Here is a 20,400-nt window from a genome sequence, read left to right as displayed (position 1 = left end):
ACAGGATCACTGTTAAAAGCTGCGCTTATGTTGTCGCGTAGAAAAACGATATGTCAACTATATCTTTGAGAACAAGTGAGTTTTTTAAGAAACGCAAATATTATGGGAGAATTAAAAAGGTGTTGCGACCGTGCCAATATTCTAACTTAATTACTTATTTCGGTCTCAAGCACGTTTTAACGTTTGCGTTTTGTCGCTTCTACCTTTTTCTAGACTCTTACTATGTTGACGTGTACTGTTTTCATTGTGATGGTCAGAAATAAAATACAACTGAACTGAACTGAATTACATTATGTAGAAAGTTAAAAACAATGGAAATCTATTACGGTCCTTACACTTCTAACTTTTTCTATATTTCTTCTATGTTCGGCATATATTGTTTTTTGTTGTGATGGTCAAAAATAAAAACAAACTGAACTGAACTCTGTTTCAATTACTCAGCCCCGCAAATTTATTGAGGAACCGCCCTTTATCGAAAATGCTATTTTGGGAAAAAGTAGACTCTCTCTAGAGTTGCCAGTTGCTCAGTTATGTCCATGAATTAGGCTAGTTTTGTTTCTAAGTTGTGTGAAAAGGTTTAGCAGTTATTGATTGTAGTCTAGTTGTTCCTTTTTGTATGAACCACCTTTCATGAAGTAAGTATCATTTTTACTTCTTAATTTTTTGTTTTGTTGGTTTTTCTTTGAACAAATTTTCTAAATTTGTGCTACTTTTCGGCTATTTTTAGCGTTATTTGGCTAGAAATTTTAAAAACGTCTGATAACACTACTTCTGTAATTCTGTCTGTCCTAGACTGAACCCAGTTCTGGACTGTTTCTATGAGCAATGCAGGCCTACTAATTGAGTATACAGTCAGATCTAGTCACTATGCCACCTGTCGGGACCGATAAATAGTGGCACAATAACGAATAACATAGGAATCTCCTTGTTCTTAGATGGACCGGGTCATATCATTTCATTTTTCACCATTAATGTGTCTGGGACGAAAAAGATGCTAGCCTACTAACTATTATACAATAGTTGTTATCGTATACCAGCGCGTGCATGAATGGGAAAAAGGGGCGAAACCTTGAGAGGTTCAAAACCGAACAAGCCTGGTTGGTTTGGTTTGGTTTTGAATCTTTATCCTCGGACTGACAAAGCCTTGATAGGTTATTCCTGGTACTTGTTTGCATACTTGTAGAGGCTCTTGACGCAGGGCCGGTTACCGAGATTGGCAGAGTGAAGTTTTCCGATTGTTGAAGTGTTGTTGCCGAGAAATTATTCCATTCACTAGGTGCCGCTGAATGGAGAGCACTCCTGAAATGCGTTGCTCAAACGCACACCCCGAGAGTCGAACCAGCGCCGCGTGATCTTGAACCTGGCGCGTAACCACTGAGCTAACTAGTTTATGAAGTATGGTGTAACGGTGTATGCCTGATGGCTGTAGTTAACAGTTGCTCATTCCTCTGGCCAGCTTGGACTGATTTGGCTCCTTCACGTAGTAATAATAGTAGACTAGTAGACCGTATGGTCATTTCGTTGTCTCCCTATCGGTATGAAAACTTGTGCCACTTTTGCAGTGTAGTATGGTACGGTAGTTGTTGCTTTTGCATTGCAACTACCGTACAATCTACGTAAAGTTTAAACTGTTTGCAACTCACAATTGATGGTCTCTCAGGCCTCGAAATTCACAGCGGACACCGCAGACATGTCCGCCGTCACAGCATGTGATGTCTGCGGGAAGTACCATCTAGATTGGTCATATTTGTACTCTGAGAAATAACACAGGAACTAGCAATACAAATCGTGGGTGCAACCTAGTTCGTACCCTGAACAGTTCGTACCCTCAGTTCGTACCCTGAAAAGATCCAGAGAAAAAGTAAAAAAAAGCCGAAGTTGCTGATCGCAGTTTAATAGCACAAAGCCGAAGTCGCTGGTCAGAGTTTACGCACACAAACTCAAGGGTTAGGGTTAGCGGAAACTGCGGAAAAATATTTGCGGAAACTGCGATCAGCGAGGGTTAAAGAGCATAGATTACTCGATGGTTAGAGTTAGGGTAAGCGGAAACTGCGGAAAAATGTTTGCGGAAACTGCGATCAGCGAAGGTTAGGGTTAGAGCATAGATTACTCTATGGTTAGGGTAAAGGTTAGCGGAAACTGCGGAAAATTGTTTGCGGAAACTGCGATCAGCGAGAGTTAGAGCATAGATTACTCTATGGTTAGAGTTAGGGTAAGGGTTAGCGAAAACTGCGGCTAGTGGAAACTACGGAAAAATGTTTGCGGAAACTGCGAGCAGGGAGAGTTAGGTTTAGAGCATAGATTAGTTTATGGTTAGAGTTAGCGGAAACTGCGGAAAAATGTTTGCGGAAACTGCGATGAGCGAGGGTTAGCGTTAGGGTTACGGTTAGCGACTGAACTGCGATCAGCGACTTAGGCTTTGTGCTATCTTTCTCTCGATCTTTTCAAGGGGAAAACTTTAAAATGTTTGCAGAAACTGCGATCAGCGACTTCCGCTTTTTTTAATTTTTTCTCTCGATCTTTTCAGGGTGCGAACTGAGGGTACGAACTGTTCAGGGTACGAACTTGGTTGCATCCCAAATCGTCATGGCATAGCATGAACAATTGTGAGAATATAATTTCCCGCGCATCTAGAAAATGTGAATACTGTATTCGTTAGCTTCCATTCAAGTAGTAAAACGTTTGATTTTTATGTTGCTTCAACGATTGATGACATTGAATCAGTGTAACAAAGGTGATTTCTTCGCTAAGAATCCATGGGAGATGTACCAGTACTTCTACACTAATCACGCACAACATAGTTCAAGTCTTACGTCACAATGTCTGGCTTTATTCTCTGAGTAACTTAATATTGATTAGGCAAGATTGGTTACAAAATTAGATTATACGAGTAGGCTATTATAGCAGGATGCAGCAAAATATGTTAAGTTTTGGTGTTACAGTAAGAAAGAAAAGGATGCATCCTAATTCGTACCCTGAAAAAGTAAAGAAAGAAGCATATCAGTTTGAGGATAAAGAGTCCCTTAATCAATCATTAAGTTTTGTGCCAGCTATGTAGAAAACTTGTTGCTTCCACCGACTTTTTAACAACAAAACAGAAATCTGCCTAAATAGCTTAGTAATTTATCGCTTTGTCAACTAATATCGCACAATCAAAAAGCTTTTGTGTCAAGTTCCATTGAACCTTAGTTCGACACAGCTCAAAAGCACTTTTTATGGCAAACTTGAGTCAAATTTGAAACAGCTCATTTGTTGATTGTGTTTTTCCACTGCTTTCAACTGTCTTAACCGATTATTATTTCTTTGTTTTGTAAATGATGATTGTGTCTATGTTTTTTTTTCAACTGTGAGTAAGTTCAATTGTTCAAGTTTTTCAATTGCATTGAAATTTGAAAAATTCTTAGACTTAGTGGTACCTGATCACTGAACAGGATTTGTCTGAATAAGCAAAACATAAAACTAACATAACCTCAACAAAACTTCAAAAGATTAATTAATGGGTCTGCTACTATTCGGTGAGTCCGATTCGGTGAGTCTGATTCGGTGAGTTCCTAACCTCTAATCTAATCCTAACCCTAAAACGGCAATGATAATTAAGCTACGGTACCCAATAATTTAAAAAAAAATTGAAAAAATCCCCCGTTAAGGGATCGAACTCACCGAATCGGACTCACCGAAACGAGCCATTCCGTAATTAATCACACTACAATTCTGAGCGTGTATATTAAAGCAGCATTGGTCAAGTTTGCTTATTGCTGGAATAGTTTGAAGGGAACAACTGCAAAGTTCAACAAAAATTTAGACTAATAAGCTTGGTAAATGACGAGGCTTACAAAAACTACATAATTTTTATAAATAAAAAATTTATGTATATGTACAATGTGAAATTTTATAATGTCATTCTCAATTTACTAGGGACAATATTTATATATACAATAGCCTAAGTAATAAAGTATGCAATAAATGCATGGTGGGGTGAAATAAGTTTATTTAAAAAAAAGTGAAGTATTCATAGAATCATCTTATAATGTCATGTTCTCCAGGCTTCTAGAGTTTACAAATATGTTAAATTGTTTAATTTTTTATATTATTTACAGGTTTATGTGATGATCATTGATTTAGTTAACTCAAAATAACTTGAAAAAATTTATTCAAATAGACCCAAATCAAGGTAAAGCAAACCATTACCAAGTACAGTTGAACACTGTTTATTGTATCATAGATTTACTAGGCCTACTTAAAATCGAATATTTGTGTAATGTTTGTTGAAAAGGTTTAAATAAAAGTTATAATACTTCTTGTAGAATTGGGTTGCTCGCTAGGCGTCTGATCTTAAACAACAAAGGCTTACTCAGACAGAGTTTTTCAAACTAAGGTCTGTTACCCAAGCTGCACAATGTACCAGAGTCTGTGATGATCTAACAAAATTGTAAAAATATTATGCAGTTTATAAAAGAACATGCAGCTGTGTCTCACTGTCACTGCAAGGCATTTAATGGCACCCCAAAATAATGGAAATAGCTGACTTGATGACAACATGTAATTTAGGTGCTTTTGGTTATGTGGGTCTGCTACTATTCGGTGAGTCTGATTCGGTGAGTCCGATTTGGTGAGAGCCTTTTTCGGTGAGAGCCCTATTCGGTGATTTTTTTGAATTTTTTTTTGAAAATTATCGGGTACCGTAGCCTAATTAAAACCCAAAACCTCAAACCCCCTAACCCCAAAAACCCAAACCCCAAAAACCCAAACCCCCAAAAAACCCCAAACCCCAAAAAACCCAAAGCCGCAAACCCCCAAAGGGTCATTCCAGCTCAATTCACCCAGTGCTGTTAACACCACCATCACCGATTTACATCAAATTTGGTTTGTGGTTAGGTTTTGGGCAAAAACGCATAAATATTAAATTTTATCAAAATCCGGCCAGTGGATTTGGAGATATGGCCCTGTGAAATTTCGTATTTTGGGGGAAAATGGGGGTACCCGGCTGATTTCAAAATGCCATTTCTCAGCAACCACTGGGTGTATTTTAATGAAATTGGTGTCATTTTGCAGGAAATTGGTCAAGGATTTCATTTTTATGGTTAATTTTCAAAAATAAGCATGTTTGGGGGTAATGACCTTTTGACCTTTGCTTTGACCTTGACTTTGACCCTGTGGATCACGTGATACAAAAAACTTGTCTACATGAAAAATATTCCTTGATACCATCTCTATAACATATGAAAAAATGGGAGAGGTAATATTTTTAGTTTAGCCATAGTTTTCATTCAAAGAGGACGATATCTGTGAAATTTTCATAAAATCCGGTTAGCTTAAACCTTATATTGTAGAATAAGTCTTGCTGCTCTTGCAACAACAGTGTACCAGCTTCATTTTTAATAATCAGAAATCAATTTCGCCATACTGTTATAGCATGGTCAGTCTGATAAGGTATATCGTTATCCATAGGCGCCGAGTTTTCAAAATAGCTGGGCGGGCGAACACATACTGTCACATCATAAAGGTTATTTTGTGCGTTTTTCAAAAGGGCGATTTTGCTAGGTTGTTGGGCTAGCCTAGTTTTACATTTAAGTCTATGTCTCCTCTAACACAATTTGGAAACAAGTAATAAATATAATTGGTACGCAACAACGTCTGGTCCAGGTAATTCAGTTCCGCATATTTTTTGTGATTGGTAAGTGCGCCTGTGCGGGTTGCGGGACGAAACTTGCGAGTTTAATATCATGACATGCTTATGCAGCATCTCCTTAGCTGTGATGAAATACCAGAAGATGTAACATACCAGCAATGGATTAGTACAGATCGGGCTCAATTGATCACATTGGTTCAATCAAAAACTGAATTCACAGAAATGCTTTCATATCAGATTATGAAATTGACAAGACTTAGTTAGTTACACTGCTAAGGCACAACATAAGTATATGAACAATTTGAAGACAACCATAAAACCGAAAACTGAAATCATTGTTCAAGGTGACTTTGCAGAAAATTACTCATGTGTAGTACAAGATGAAGAGCAAAGCTTCCACTGGGATAATAGGCAGGCCACTTTACATCCGTTTATTGCATATCGTCGACTGGCAGATGGATCACTTGAACACAGAAATGTATGCATCATAAGCGATATCATGGAACACAACACATACACAGTTTATGCTTTTTTACAAGTATTTATTGAATATTTGAAAGCTGAATTTTCTGAACTTGAAAAAATTTATTATTTTACAGACGGCTGTGCTGGCCAATACAAGAACAAGTCAAATTTCATCAATTTATGTAATCATGTCAAAGATTTTAGCATCAGGGCAGAATGGCACTTTTTTTCTACTTCGCATGGAAAGAGTGCATGTGATGGTATAGGGGGACAGTGAAGCGCCTCTTAAAAAAAGGCAAGTTTACAAAGGCCTTACAGTGACGCTATCCTTACTACCGAGTCAATTATGACATTTTGCAAAGCTAACATACAAGGAATTCAATTTTTCAATGTCAAGCCTGACCGGTATGAAGCTTGCAAAGAAAAATTGAATAAAAGATTCTCGTTGGCAAAGACAATAAAAGGAACACTAAAATTCCATAGATTTGCTCCGATTTCTGAAACAAAGCTATTTGCCTACAAACTCAGTGCTCAAAAAAATCTGCCTGAAATAGTGTCAGTGACAGGAGGGAGAGATGAAGACCTTGCACTTGAAGCATTGAATGAACCTATCAACATCGCAACACAGACACATGTGTGCTGTATATATGATTATGAACCGTGGATAGGTTTGGTGGAAGACATTTCTGATGAGTTTGGAGACTACCATGTAAACTTTATGCATCCTCATGGTCCAGCCAGAATCTTCTACTGGCCTTCCTCTGCTGATAAATGCTGGATCGATATTAATAACAATGTTTGTATCATTGAAACTCCTTCCATGATTGCATCTGGCAGATGTCGTTACACTATTTCCAAAAACGATACAATTAAACTTCACATGTTGTGTAGTCAGCTCAGTGATGTGTAGTCAGCTATGGAAAACTTTCAGAACCTAACATTTTGTCTGTTGTGTCTGGACTAAACTGTGTCATTTAACTCATTTTTATGCAGTATTAATTGGGTGCGTTTATGTATTACATCATCAGAATTTGAAATATTTTACCCCCTTCCCCATTTGCAATCATTTCCCAATGTTATAAGCTTATTTTACAAAAAAAAAAACACCCCTCATCATCATTTTGGACTCATTCTTTCTGATGATGCAATGTGCATATTGATATCGTACCATTTGTACATACCATACTATTTTTGAAAGTGATTTTAAGAAAATTTGTTGAAAAATCATGAGACATGCAAACTTTGAGTGAAAACTATGGCTAAAATAGAAATATTACCTCTCCCATTTTTTCATATGTTATAGAGACAGTGTCAAAGAAGATTTTTCATGTAGACAAGTTTTTTGTATCACGTGATCCACAGGGTCAAAGTCAAGGTCAAAGCAAAGGTCAAAAGGTCATTACCCCCAAACATGCTTATTTTTGAAAATTAGCCACAGAAATGAAATCCTTGACCAATTTCCTGCAAAATGACACCAATTTCATTAAAATACACCCAGTGGTTGAGGAGAAATGGCATTTTGAAATCAGCCGGGTACCCCCATTTCCCCCCAAAATACGAAATTTCACAGGCCCATATCTCCAAAACCACTGGCCGGATTTTGATAAAATTTAAAGTTCATGCTTTTTTACCCAGAACTCACACACAAACCAAATTTGAAGAAAATCGGAGGTGGTGGTGTTAAAAATTTCATTTTTTTTGGGTGATTTGATGTGGAATGACCCCAAACCCTTATCCCCTAACCCTATAACGGCAATGATAATTAGGCTACGGCGCGCAATAATTTAAAAAAAAAACTCACCGAATAGGGCTCTCACCGAAAAAGGCCTCACCGAATAGGGAACTCACCGAATCGGGCCATTCCATGGTTATGTTGCATCTGTAATCATGGAGGGTGTATATACTGTATGTTTTCACAGCGGGCACATAATAAAACATAAATAATATTATTTTATTAGACATAATTTTTCTAAATTGCATTTTTTTTTCACTTATACTTGGTACCAGCATTCAGAAAATATGTTGCTTTTAAACTTTTAAGTCTGCAAACTATGTTGTTGGCAAACATAATGTGTTTACAGGGCTTCTAAAAAGTGTTAATAGAAAAATAAATGAGGTTTTGCTTTGCAATGTTAACTGACTTCTCTAAAGAATGTCTGAAGTTATTTTTGTAGCTTCAATGGGTCATTGTTCCGTCCATGAACAAAAAGCTTATTAATGGCTGAATTGCATTCAGCATGGAATCAATAACATGGAGGAGTGGTCACTTATACTTTTTTTTAACTTTAGATAAATCACGAAGTCATTACGTGCTGAACACCCCACCTATATAGTAGACGAGTCTTCAAGTCCAACCAACTCCCCACAACACAGATTTGCAGGTTCAGGGATTATGCAGGTGAGGTATTGTTTTTGTATTGTTGAATGTTGGTAATAGTACAACATACTGATGCAAAGCAATAATATTTAGATTTTCAAGTTTGCATCGGTTTACTACAAATCTAGGAGCAATTCTTTGATTTCAGTTCATTTTTAGACTTTCCTAATTAAAAATTAGATATAAAGTGTTTTAAAAAAGTTAAATATTTATCTGGTCAAGCATATTGTGGTGCCAATGTTTCTTTTATTGTCCTTTGGCTACACAGCTTCCTCAAGTGCAATATGGATTTCATAAGGGACTGGCCTTCTGGCAATATTTTGTGCTAACGACTATAATTCTGCACTCTTTCTTTATTCTGATCTCAAAAGAAAGCTGCAGATACAAAACTTAAATAGTAGATATACATACAATACAAGTACTGTTTTTTTTTTCAGTCATTTATCGGTCATTGACCGATTTTTTAGCAAAATGTCCGAAAAAAAATATAGTCAATTCGGTCAAAATGTCAAAAAAACAAAGTTTCTCAGTGAAACTTAATGTTGTAGCTAGTCAGGATTCAGGAAGTGCAAATTTTGGTTTGTATCAGCTATATACTTGAAAGGATATATTTTCATCAGAAAAAATGACCGAAATAAATAAAAAATGACCGAATTTTTTCAAGTTATTTCGGACAACAGCGAAAGAAAAAACCCAGTACAAGTATTATTGTATTTCAAATGTAGTGTCAAACACAGGAGCATCATGTGAAGGCAAGTGCTCTAACTGCTCTGCTATTATGTTGATATGTCTGCCATAAATAAGATGTTAATTTATGATGGTTTAGTTTTGAGGTTTGCATTATTTTGGTTGTGTTTAATTGCATTTGTGATATTATGATTAAATTGGTGTGCTTGTACATAACATTTTTGTTATGAATTATAAATTTATCAACGTAGCCTACTCTATTTGCAGGCAATAAAGTGTGTAGTTGTTGGTGATGGTGCTGTTGGTAAAACATGCTTACTGATAAGCTACACGACAAACGCCTTCCCTGGTGAATACATCCCCACCGTCTTTGACAACTACTCTGCTAATGTAATGGTAGATGGAAGACCAGTCAACTTGGGATTATGGGACACAGCTGGGCAGGAGGATTATGACAGGTGCTATATCAAATTGTTTGCAAAAAAAAAAAATAAAAAAGGTTGCTCTGAACTGGAAACCTGCCACTTGACTTAAACTCATGCTTGAATCGTTACATATATATTAATATATACTGATTTCGTGAATGAAAAAGCTTCAAGATCAAGCATCGTTGGTTCGACTCTCGGAGTGTGCGCTTGAGCAACGCATTCTAAGGACTGTTCAGCGGTACCTAGTCCTAATCATGAATAGAATAATTCCCCGGCAGCAACACTTCAACAATCGCAAACTTCATTCTGCCAATCTCGGTAACCGGCCCTGCGTCAAAAGCCTCTACAAGTATGCGAAACTACCAGAAATAATCTATCAAGGTATTGTCAGTCCGAGGATGAAGATTGAAAACCAACCACCCAAGCCAATATTTGGAAGACTGTCACGTTACCGTAGTTGCTACACCAGTCGTCACAAATTTTTCATGCACTTTGTTTTAATTTCTAATATGACTTGCTTTCTTTTTACATAGAAAGTGGTGTGACTTCTTTGTTTAATTCAGTTACAGTTCTTGCTCTATTCAAAAACTTTAGCTCCTTTATTTGCTGTAGCTCTTGCGAGAGCAAGCTGTCAGCTGCATGTTTTATGTTAACCACTAACAGTAGTAAAACTATTGTATTAAAAATGTCGTCGTTAGACTTTATATCTAAGACCTTTACGGTCATTGAACTGAAGTGCTCTTGTTTGCAGTCAGATGAATAATTGTGCCAATGCCAAAGAAAGTTACTGATTTCAATCTTAATTTATTGAGCTCCAGCGTTATCTGTCAATATTTGCTGATAGCTTTTGTCTGACCAACTGATATATATAATATAATTGTTGTCTTTCGTATCTTCGCCTTGGCGTGTTTTCGTTAGTTTTTACCCGGCAACAACGCTTTGCGGTTTGTCTTGTTTCGAACCAAGCAATTTGTTCGTTTGCATTGTTCTGCCTATTTGGTGCAGGCACCATTTTGATATACGAGCATGTGGGCGGTCATCTCTCATTAACTTTTCATAGCCGAACTATTCGTTGAGCAAAATCAATCATTCTTAGTTTCTTACCTTTATTCCATTCATCGAATGCTTCAATGATGTAAATTTTACACTCTTAATTTTGCCTTGCGCACACCAGAAATTTTTTCTGTTTTTTTTTCTAACGGAAATTTTTTTGGTAGTCAAACGCGATTTTCACGTTTCGGTTTAAATGTTGGTATTGTTGTCTTTAAACTAGAAAAATTGATCTATTTTACGTTGATTCAACGTACCGTCACGTTGCTAGCTCAAATGATTACTTGACTTTTCAAAGCTGATGGTTGGAGTAAACGTGGAAAGCAATTGTTTGAAAATCAAATGAACGAAATACAATTGACACCGAGCCATTCCACAAAGTATCATTCCAACTTGAATTTGAAGAAACTCGACTCAGTAAACGACGGATCGGCAAGATCAAGGGGCAATAGTTCAATTTCCTGCGCTTTATCAGCTTTAGGTTTAGTGGCAGCGAGTAAATGAAATGGTTTCTAGCCAAAGCGACTCTTTAAGTACGAACAGACTTATCGATACAAATATTTGGAACATGTTTTGCATGTAATAAAATAGACTAATATTGTGAAAAACGCACAAAAATAATAAGGTTGGTAATTTTAGTGTAAGAGAGCAACTGTACGCTCAGTCAAGCTGGTGCTGGAGAGCCCAATTACAGTTTCACAACATAAAGACTTGGAATTATTTTTTAGACTTTGTCGTGCAACTAACGTGAATACAGAATAAGGAAAAATGTATGTCATCAACTGGTGTTCAATTGCAGACTGCGACCGCTCTCCTATCCACAGACGGACGTGTTTCTCATTTGCTATTCGATGGTGTCGCCTGCCTCATACGAGAACGTGCGCGCCAAGTGGTTCCCAGAGGTTTCTCACCACTGCCCGAACACACCAGTGATCCTCGTGGGAACGAAACTCGATCTTAGAGACGACCAGGTTGGTTAACAATATGCGAGAAAGATTTAACGTCTTTACAATGATGCTAAACATTGAATCATTGTAAATTTTTTTAAATTTTCTTTCGCAGGGTGACAAGTTCAAACTAATCAGGCTAAGAATATACTGGAAGGCTAAGTTAATGCAACGTCGGTTTGCATTTGACTGGCAAAGAAATTAGTTATTTCGTTTATGTAACTTAGGTTTTTGTCAATTTTGACCGTTTGACAACGTTGAGCTGATGCAAAGGTACAAAACTGTTTTCCAGCTGTTTTGAGTGAATTTTATTTTACAATCAGCTAAACTATTAAACTCAGGGCCCAGGGGCGTATAACTTCTCTTTTTTAGACAAGGGGCACATCCAACCTACGCAAGGCTTTGTGGATCACAGCGTTTTGCTTGTGTACCACATTTCCCCAAAAGCAACTGTGGCTGGTTTTCTGCTTCAGTAGAAATAGCAATCTTGGCTAAAACACAGAATAGTACCTTTATTCACGGTGTTTTTGTAAGGTCGGATTAATGTAGACCTACGCAGCGTTATCTCTCTTTATTTTGCCTAGTCTTCATCCTTCACAGTGTCTTTATATGTTTTCTTCGGCCTTATTTCTCGTCACTTCCTCATCTCCCCCCTCCACCCCAAAGGCTACTTGCTGGATCCGTCCTGCTTGACACTACCCCGAAGGCCATCTTGGTTGGTTAGCGTGAAACTAACTTGTAAAAGTATTTGCGGAGATATGTCAAGGAAGAAATATAATTAACAATTTTGCCGTTGTATTGTGCGGTCGATTCCCGTCCGAAAAATTAGTCCTTTTGTCTGGAAAGGATTATTGGTGTGATTGTCTAGTGACGTTATATTGACGTAAAAATAGCCCATCTTGAATGATGTTATAGCCATTTCTCGTCCTTCATTAATATTGCATATCTTAGCCGCAATGCATGGCTTGACTTGCATGGAAGTTGAAAGAACGAGTCAAATTCAAACTGCATTGAACGGTGGCACGAAGCCAACGAAAGCAAACTACTTAGATTTCTTCCAAACTTTACGATGTGCTGTTGGAACTGGTTGTTAATCCTTATAGAAGCGATCGATGACCAAGTCAGCCGCAGTTCCATCTTTAACAGCAACTTTCAATCGCTTTCACTTTGTTGTAGCAAAGTTACTCGTCTATAATTTCTTCTTTTTTACTCGTTTAGGCATCACTAGGTGTTGGAAGGATGTGAGAAAAGCTACTTTTCTGGCTTGCTCTAACAAATTCACGCAGTTATTATATCTTTTTAATTTTAATAAACGTGATAAAAATGTGATCACAATCTTTTTTCTTTGCAGGACACCATAGCCAAACTAAAGGAAAAGAAGCTAGCACCAGTAACCTACCCGTCTGGTTTGCAAATGGCGAAGGAAATTCGTGCCGTAAAATACCTGGAATGTTCAGCTCTTACCCAAAAGGGGCTAAAAACCGTTTTTGACGAAGCTATCCGCGCTGTTTTATGCCCAGAAAAGCCTCGAAAGACCAAGAAGTCCTGCGCCGTTGTATAAACACAATTCCCTTCCACCGTTGTGGGCGTTCGAGTGAACATTTGTTTGAAACATTTTAGGACAATTGTGCAACCGTTCTTTCAACATAGCCAGTCAATGGGATTTTCCTTTCAATACGATTTCTTGTACCCCCGGCACAGATTTCGTCGCGATTTCACAGCCGGGTGTTGATCATTGTTCCGGGAAGGGTTAATCTCGAAGGGAGTTATTTTTCACCTTTTTGTTTGAGATTGAAAGCATGCGTCATTTTGAAGGAAGTGACGTTATTTTATTTTCATTTCAACACGGAAGCTTGGTGACGCAATAAAATATCTGTCTACTACGTCACCTTCATTGATTAAACGTTTTTTTTGCGTCAAAGAAACATTGATTGCCAGCTCTGATGAATTTCAGTTCTAATTGTGTGCCGTTTCATTCTTGCACGCATCCTACGTACAAACGCAAATGTGCGATTGGTCGATGTGGTTTCTATCCCAGCCAGATGAAATTGTCTATTTTACAACGTTTCAACTTTTAGCGACGTTGAAGCGATAAAAAATAAGACAACAGCTGGGATATGACGTTAAAGTTGAAGTTGGAAAAGGGTTGTCTTCCCAGTTAGAAAAAGTTCTTTCTTTCATTGCTTCAGTTTCTGGGATGTTGACAGCGAAGCCCAAAGATGTTTCTTCGTTTTTATTTCTCCCCCTCGTTTATTTTACACCACTTGAGTTTTTATATTTTGTCAATCTTTAACGAAAAAGAGGTTTGGTTCTATGAAACACCCTTAACTCGTTTAAAGAAGTCTTTTCCCACAAACTCTTGATTTTTACGGATTTTTCAAATACTTTAGTCCCCGCTTTTAAAGCCCACCTTGGGACCAGACAATTTTGGGCTTATTAAACGAGGTACTATCCTATGCCACTCTTATACATTCAGTAATTCCGGGCCAAATTGGGCTCAATATAAGCAGGGACTACTGTATATGAAAAACCAACTGCAATACGCTTTCCAAAAGAAAAAAATGTTTAGCTGAAAGATTAGCATGATAGCCATGAGTGCTTTCATTACTCACAAAGTCTTTTGCTCCATGTCATGCATCACTATTCTTACGCTACCATTAATTCTGCAGCATACGATTTTGGTTATGCACAGGAGATAATGATTCAAAGCCGACTTTTACATGTAATTATTCTGTTTTGAAATTTCAAGTAAAGTCCAGTGTCAACATCATTGTAATGATGTTGGTGGTGTTGTCTCTTCGTGGTAGCAAAATTGCCATAATTACATCATTTTAACGTTAAGTGATGTTCAAGCTAGGTTTCACTTTTGTCTGCTTCACCTGTCAAGCGATACGAACGGAAATATGACGTTTGGGAAAAGTTACAAGATCAGGTCATTTCCTGACCTGCACATCTAGCGAACAAATGTTGCCATTTTTTCATGGTGTCGGCAGACGTTGAAACAATGTAAACATGACAACATTTGCTGGCTGGACACTGTGGACAGTATTATGTGATCGTGATTTTTGTATTCGTATTCACTGCATGAAATCGAAATCATCACATGTTTTAATTTGTTACATCAAAGATTCACAGCGTGATTTAGAAAATTTGTAATTTTAACTTAATGTCAGTATCATTTTCTTTATCCGTTTTCTTCTGCCCGGCTCTGGAGAGCACCCCTTCTTTTGATAGTTTTTTTTGTACAGTAGAAATGACGCTTATTATTTTCGTACCGCCTGGCGTGGTCTCCATTAAAGGAGATCTTTGTGATGGAAAATCGTGTCAATTGTATGGTTAATTTTATTGTATGACCTTGCACGTATTGTACATTTGTATGCGTTTCCAATCTGTAACATTACCAGTAATGAAGAAATGTACAAAAAACGAAATAAGTCCCTAGTTTGATACGTTACATCAGTGGTTCCCAACCTGGGGCTAAATTACCCCCAGGGGTGATATGCAATACTTTGAGGGATAACGCGGCCCCACTATCATACTGAAAAATAAATGTTGTTCTCCATTACGAGCGATCACTGCAAAAATTTTGTCACCTGAAGTGTGAGCTGCAGTTACAAACAATGGTTGCCACCAGTGGCAGCTCATACGAAAGGCTTTTGTATGTGACGTCGCAATGCATTTTGTGATTTTGTGGCATATAGTATTCCACTAGGCTAGTTACCACAGTTGCCAGTTCCGCGGTTTTCCCGCGAAATTGGGCTAGAACACACTAAAAACGATATTTTTTTTCTTGCAGTGATTGTTTCTAAAAACTTACTGAAAAGTAATGAATAAAACGATATAACTAGAAGCATAATGGTTAAGTTCTTTTACGAAGTGGATATCAATGGTAATATGCTATAATAGCTACGTTTATTTGGGTAACGACTCGAAAAAGGTTGGGAAACACAACATTACATGTTTCCTTTTCAGAAACATTTTTTTAAAGTTAGAAGAACAAATGACCAACCCGTATTTAAAACTCCGTTGGAATCGTCTGACTGTGATCGGATCAACCGCAATCTTACATCCGAACATCTTTATAGGACTGTGCGAGGTCTTGTGTTTCCAACATTTCAATGAGTTTCAATGTTGTTAGATGTACGTCAGCTGAAGTGGTGGTTTTTTGTTCTTTCATAAATAGCTGACGGCATTGTGTGCTTTTGTTAACTTGCTTTTGCTTACCCGAGGCAGCAAAGTGTGACACTTTTGCATCGAGAATTAGACATTAAAACGATGTAAAATGGCGCCTATTGCTGCCTGGGACTGCTTCTAACAGCCAATGCATTACATTTAAGCAGTATTTAAAGATGTTTAATCAACATGTCAATACTTTTTATAGTAAAAATGGTATGAAACTTTTTCCCGCTTGGACTACCAGCACTGGTAGCCTACTTACTACATCTACACTGGTCATACTTTTTTAATTGAGTATCACATTCGAATGAAATTTCACGATAACATCTCTAGTTGTCATGGCTGCGTTGTTGTTGTTGTGACCAACTTTTTTGATTGATTTAATTAGCCCATCAAGAAATTACCGTTATTGTCACTCAGTCATTTTGTACTTTGTTTTCACCACATTTTTATATCACGTGAGTGTGAAATATCAATGGCAAGTAACCGTAATAATCCAACGAAACTAAAACTCTTATGAAACGAGCGCCATTTCTCTTGAGCAGAGTAGCCTGACTCATCTCGACGTGGGATGGCAATTCACTTGTCATTCTGATTAGACTTTGCAAAACCATTTGCTGGTCAGTGGAGAAACACAGTCTTTTCAGAGACAGCATGTTTGTCTTTTTTACACTATTTCAACGTCTGAAGACTGATTGATTGAATCTATATCCTCGGACTGGGAAAGCTTCTTGCAGAGCTTAATCCTGGCAGTTTCGCATACTTGTAGAGGCTTTGAACCACTGACGCAGGCCCGGTCGCGAAATATTTTTTCCCACGAGATTTCTGTCTCATTTACATATTTTGGTAACAGTTTGTATTAAAACCGTGTGAATGCAACATTCTCTCGTTGGCACGGTTGGTTCAGTGGTATCATCCTCTGCCTAGTAATCGTGAGAACGAGGGTTCGACGCCCGTCGAAGTCAAACTTTTTTTTTTCTTTAAATTAATTTTTGCGGTGCACAAGAGCTTTTCAAAAAAGTAGGGTTAGGGAAAGCTTATATTTTATTATCATTGCAGAATTTTATTGGCAAATAGTTATTTCGCAATCTGAATCAACCAATCTCTCAAACACTTTCGGAAAATCTTACTTTTAAAGTGACTAAAATCAATGAGACAGAAATCTCGTGGAAAAAAAAATTTCGCGTCCCGGTCACCGAGATTGACAGAGTGAAGTTTCCGATTGTTGAAGTGTTGTTGCCGGGGAATTATTCCATTCATTTGGTGCTGCTGAAATGGAGAGCAGTCTTAATTATGCGTTACTCTAGCGCACCCCCGAGTTGAATCAATGTAAACCATGTGTGATTATTTAGCTAGATTAGATCATTACGAGTTGTGCAAGGGATAGTTCGGACTTGCGTTTTCCAAGCCGACGCTTGCAAACCCAAAAAGGCTTCATTCACTTCAGAGTCATACAATAACTCACGCAAGGTAGCTGGAGTCATGTAAATTTTATGGTGTTGGCAAAAGTTGCTTCCATCTAAAACATGTATAGGCCTATAGGAGATTCAAAACATGGGCATGGGAGATCCAAAATTCTCGGAATAAGAGATCCAAAACAGAGGCATCACAGATCCCAAACTTTGGCATGAGTAATACAAAACATGGGCTGCGGAAGATCCCCAACCTGGGCATGAGATCAGATACATGCGCAAAGAGATCTAAAATTTGAGCATAAGTGATCCAAAATATGGCCATAAAAGAAAGATCTCAAACTTGAGCATTAAAGATAAACAACATCGGCATAAAAGATTCAAACCTGGGCTTTTAGGAGATTCAAAACACCGAGTATAAAAGATACAAAACGGTAAAAATAGTGGGCATAAAAGAGATCTAAAGCATGGGCTAAGGAGATCCTAAACACGGGTTAGAAAACATGGGCATAACCGCATAAGTAATCAAAAATATCGGCATAAGAGAAAAATAATAAAAACATAGGCATAAGAGATCCAAAACATGGGCGTGGAAGATCTTAAATCCTCGGCATGGGCATGCGAAATTCACAACTTTGGCAGGAAAAGATCCAAAACGTGGCATGAGTGATCCAAAATAGGCTATGGGCACGGGATATCCCAAACATAATCATACGAGATCAAACACACAAGCATAGGAGATTTAAAACATCGGCGAAGGAAATCCAAAACTTCGGCATTCGAGATCTAAACCATGGGCAAGTCAGTTGTGTCCAAACTTTTTCCAGACTGGCCAGATTTGATAATGCTGAAGTGCCTGCGAGCCAATAACCTCTGACAATGTTGTTTTGCCTAAAGAAAGATGCTTATATAATAATATTGTATTACTTAATGTTATTTTCACACAACAAAGCAATATGCAGGCAAGTTTAAGTATTTTATTGTATACACATATTACGAGATATGATAAATTAGTCGGTATAAATTATCTGCTTTACCATCAGAAATTTACACATCCAGAAAATTTGTAAAACACAGCTTTGATGTGAAGGATGAAACTGACTTCTTGATTTCAATACACAAGTCCTCTGGTTCGTGGTAAATGGTAGACAAGCGTAAAATATCACCTTGGTAGAAGTCGCTCAGCTTTGTCTCCTGTGGTTCTTGTTCAAATTCATAACAGAGAACGCCTGCTCACACAAATATGTTGAAGCGAACAAGTTCAACATTTTTTGCATTTCTGGAAATTTGTTTTTATGCAGCTATTGGTCGTCGTTGTCGTGTGAGCCTCTCTGCCTCTGGAGCCGAGAGTCTATCCTTTTATCACCCCCAGATTCACGATGTTCCCGGACTACATAACTGGAAGGCTACCAGAGAGCAGCCAGTTTTTGATTTCATCATAGCCTACATGACGCGCAGATCTTCCACTCCGTTAAGTGGCTTGAAGATGATACAGTCATTGATAATGTTAGCTGTTGGTAAAAAGGCACGAAAGAAAGATGTCGTTTTGCAGAGAAGCTCAATTAGCTGCACGCGTCAGCTGGCGACTCGTCAGGGTTTAAGAAGAAAGAAGTGAATAACAAAACGTCCTTTACATTAGCAGTAAATCTCGAAAACGGCAGTTGAATTGTCTGGTAAGAAAGTACAGTAAATGAATGCTCCACTGTGTTACCCATTACCGCACTCTTCAGGCAATAAAAGCCAAAATTAACACATTGTGTAATAATAGGCGTAGGCATTGTGAAGAAAGGGGCGTTCTTCCGGCTATCAGCACAAGGCTGAGCACTCACTAGTACAGCGAGCAGTTGCGATTCGCTAACCATAACGGTGTAGCTTCCACGCTAGCCATTCAGACCATTCAATCAACAATATGTTTTTCGGCAGCCGATTTGTAGCAAGAATTGACAGCGATAGACACCGTGTTTCGCCCATGAGGCTGGGCTCATCAGTATCGCACCACTAGTGTTCAACTGTTTTATTTGCATCAACAGCGCACAGGTACAAAAGATTGACACGGCGAGAGAGCACAAACAAACATAGCCAAGTCGAAGACTTTAGGAAACCGGCCTGCCACACCCCGCGGCGGCGGGGAGCGGCGTGATTTAGGGGTGACGATGCACCCGGAGGGGTAAGTCCACCAGCTTAGGTCGCGGGGGCCAGGCTGGGGAGTCGAGGTACCTGTGGAGGGAGAGTGTGGATCGAAAACGTTACATGAACCGTCCGCAAATTTAGAATGGCGGAGCGGGCCAGGGAGACAGGCTCTTTCTGCATAGCCCAGAAGAATGGCCTTCGACGGGCCGGGCGACCAGTCACGTGTGGACGCTAGAACCGGCAGTAATTGACCGCCGGGCGGCGCCCACGTCTCCTTCACGCGACCTCGGCGCAGGTAAGAGTAACCAACGTTTTATGCTGAAAACAAAAGTTTTCTCTATTTTTGCAGAGAAAATAACAAAGTTTACCGCATAATCTTCTGCACATAAAGTTTCTGTCATTTTTACCACCTGCAGCTGCCAGCCAAAACATAACAGTTACAACATAGGTTCTAAAATTAGCCTGGAGCCTGGGCCACAGAGGCATTGGCGAACAACCAATTAACATAGGTTACGTTTTATGCTGAAAACAAAAGTTTTCTCTATTTTTTTGCTGAGAAAATAACAAAGTTTTCCGCATAATCTTTTAAACATAAACTTTCTGTCACTTTTACCACCTGCAGCTGCCAGCCAAATATTTTCAACAAGATTAATATCAATCTTCGTCACATCCGCTTAATGTCACAATAAAGAATACAAATTATTTTGGGCGAATTAGTTCCTTTAAGTTATAGTTATACCGAACTGCACAAGTGGTTCAACAACTTTAGAACAGATCCAAGGGAGACGATTGGGGCGATTTTTCTCCCCTCTAAAACACAAAAAAGTGATTTTACTGACCGTATATTTGCAAGGTCGAGTTAATGTAAGCTTACACATCATTGTGTTTTGTTGAAATCGTCCCTCCTAAAGCTATTCGCTGGATCCGCCCCTGCTTTAGAAGGATCAAGAATTTCGATATGCAAATTAAAAGCCAGATTTCAAGGTTGTTCGAAAATACTTTTTTGTCGAAATGAAGTTTTTAACGACTAGGCCTACTCAGCGTTGTCACCAAGTATTTTTGTCTCACACATTGCTCTCTCACTTACTTTAAATATAGG

General features: G+C 38.3%; 1 protein-coding gene across 2 annotated transcripts; it reads left to right on the top strand.

Moving 5' to 3' along the window:
- Nucleotides 1-581: 581 nt before the first annotated feature.
- On the top strand, nt 582-16,285 carry LOC145765483 (ras-related C3 botulinum toxin substrate 2-like). 2 transcript variants are annotated; one of them, XM_082577311.1, is made up of 6 exons: nt 582-635; nt 4,098-4,171; nt 8,384-8,492; nt 9,426-9,616; nt 11,436-11,607; nt 12,935-16,285. In XM_082577311.1, exons 3-6 carry the CDS (start codon nt 8,487-8,489, stop codon nt 13,142-13,144), a joined length of 579 nt encoding a protein of 192 aa, XP_082433437.1. In that variant the 5' UTR covers nt 582-635; nt 4,098-4,171; nt 8,384-8,486; the 3' UTR covers nt 13,145-16,285. The 2 variants fall into 2 exon arrangements, with proteins under 2 accessions (XP_082433437.1, XP_082433438.1); XM_082577312.1 differs by lacking the exon at nt 4,098-4,171.
- Nucleotides 16,286-20,400: the final 4,115 nt, after the last annotated feature.

Source organism: Aplidium turbinatum, chromosome 2 (genome assembly GCF_918807975.1).
Source record: "Aplidium turbinatum chromosome 2, kaAplTurb1.1, whole genome shotgun sequence".
NCBI classification, from domain to species: Eukaryota; Metazoa; Chordata; class Ascidiacea; order Aplousobranchia; family Polyclinidae; genus Aplidium; species Aplidium turbinatum.
Note: the sequence above shows the minus strand (reverse complement) of the source record. Positions and strands in the feature narration are given on the sequence as shown.

Coding starts and splice junctions, on each gene's coding strand:
- LOC145765483 (XM_082577312.1), top strand. Junction 9,617..11,435: donor GGGCAGGAGGATTATGACAG/GTGCTATATCAA, acceptor GTTCAATTGCAG/ACTGCGACCGCTCTCCTATC. Junction 11,608..12,934: donor TCGATCTTAGAGACGACCAG/GTTGGTTAACAA, acceptor TTTTCTTTGCAG/GACACCATAGCCAAACTAAA.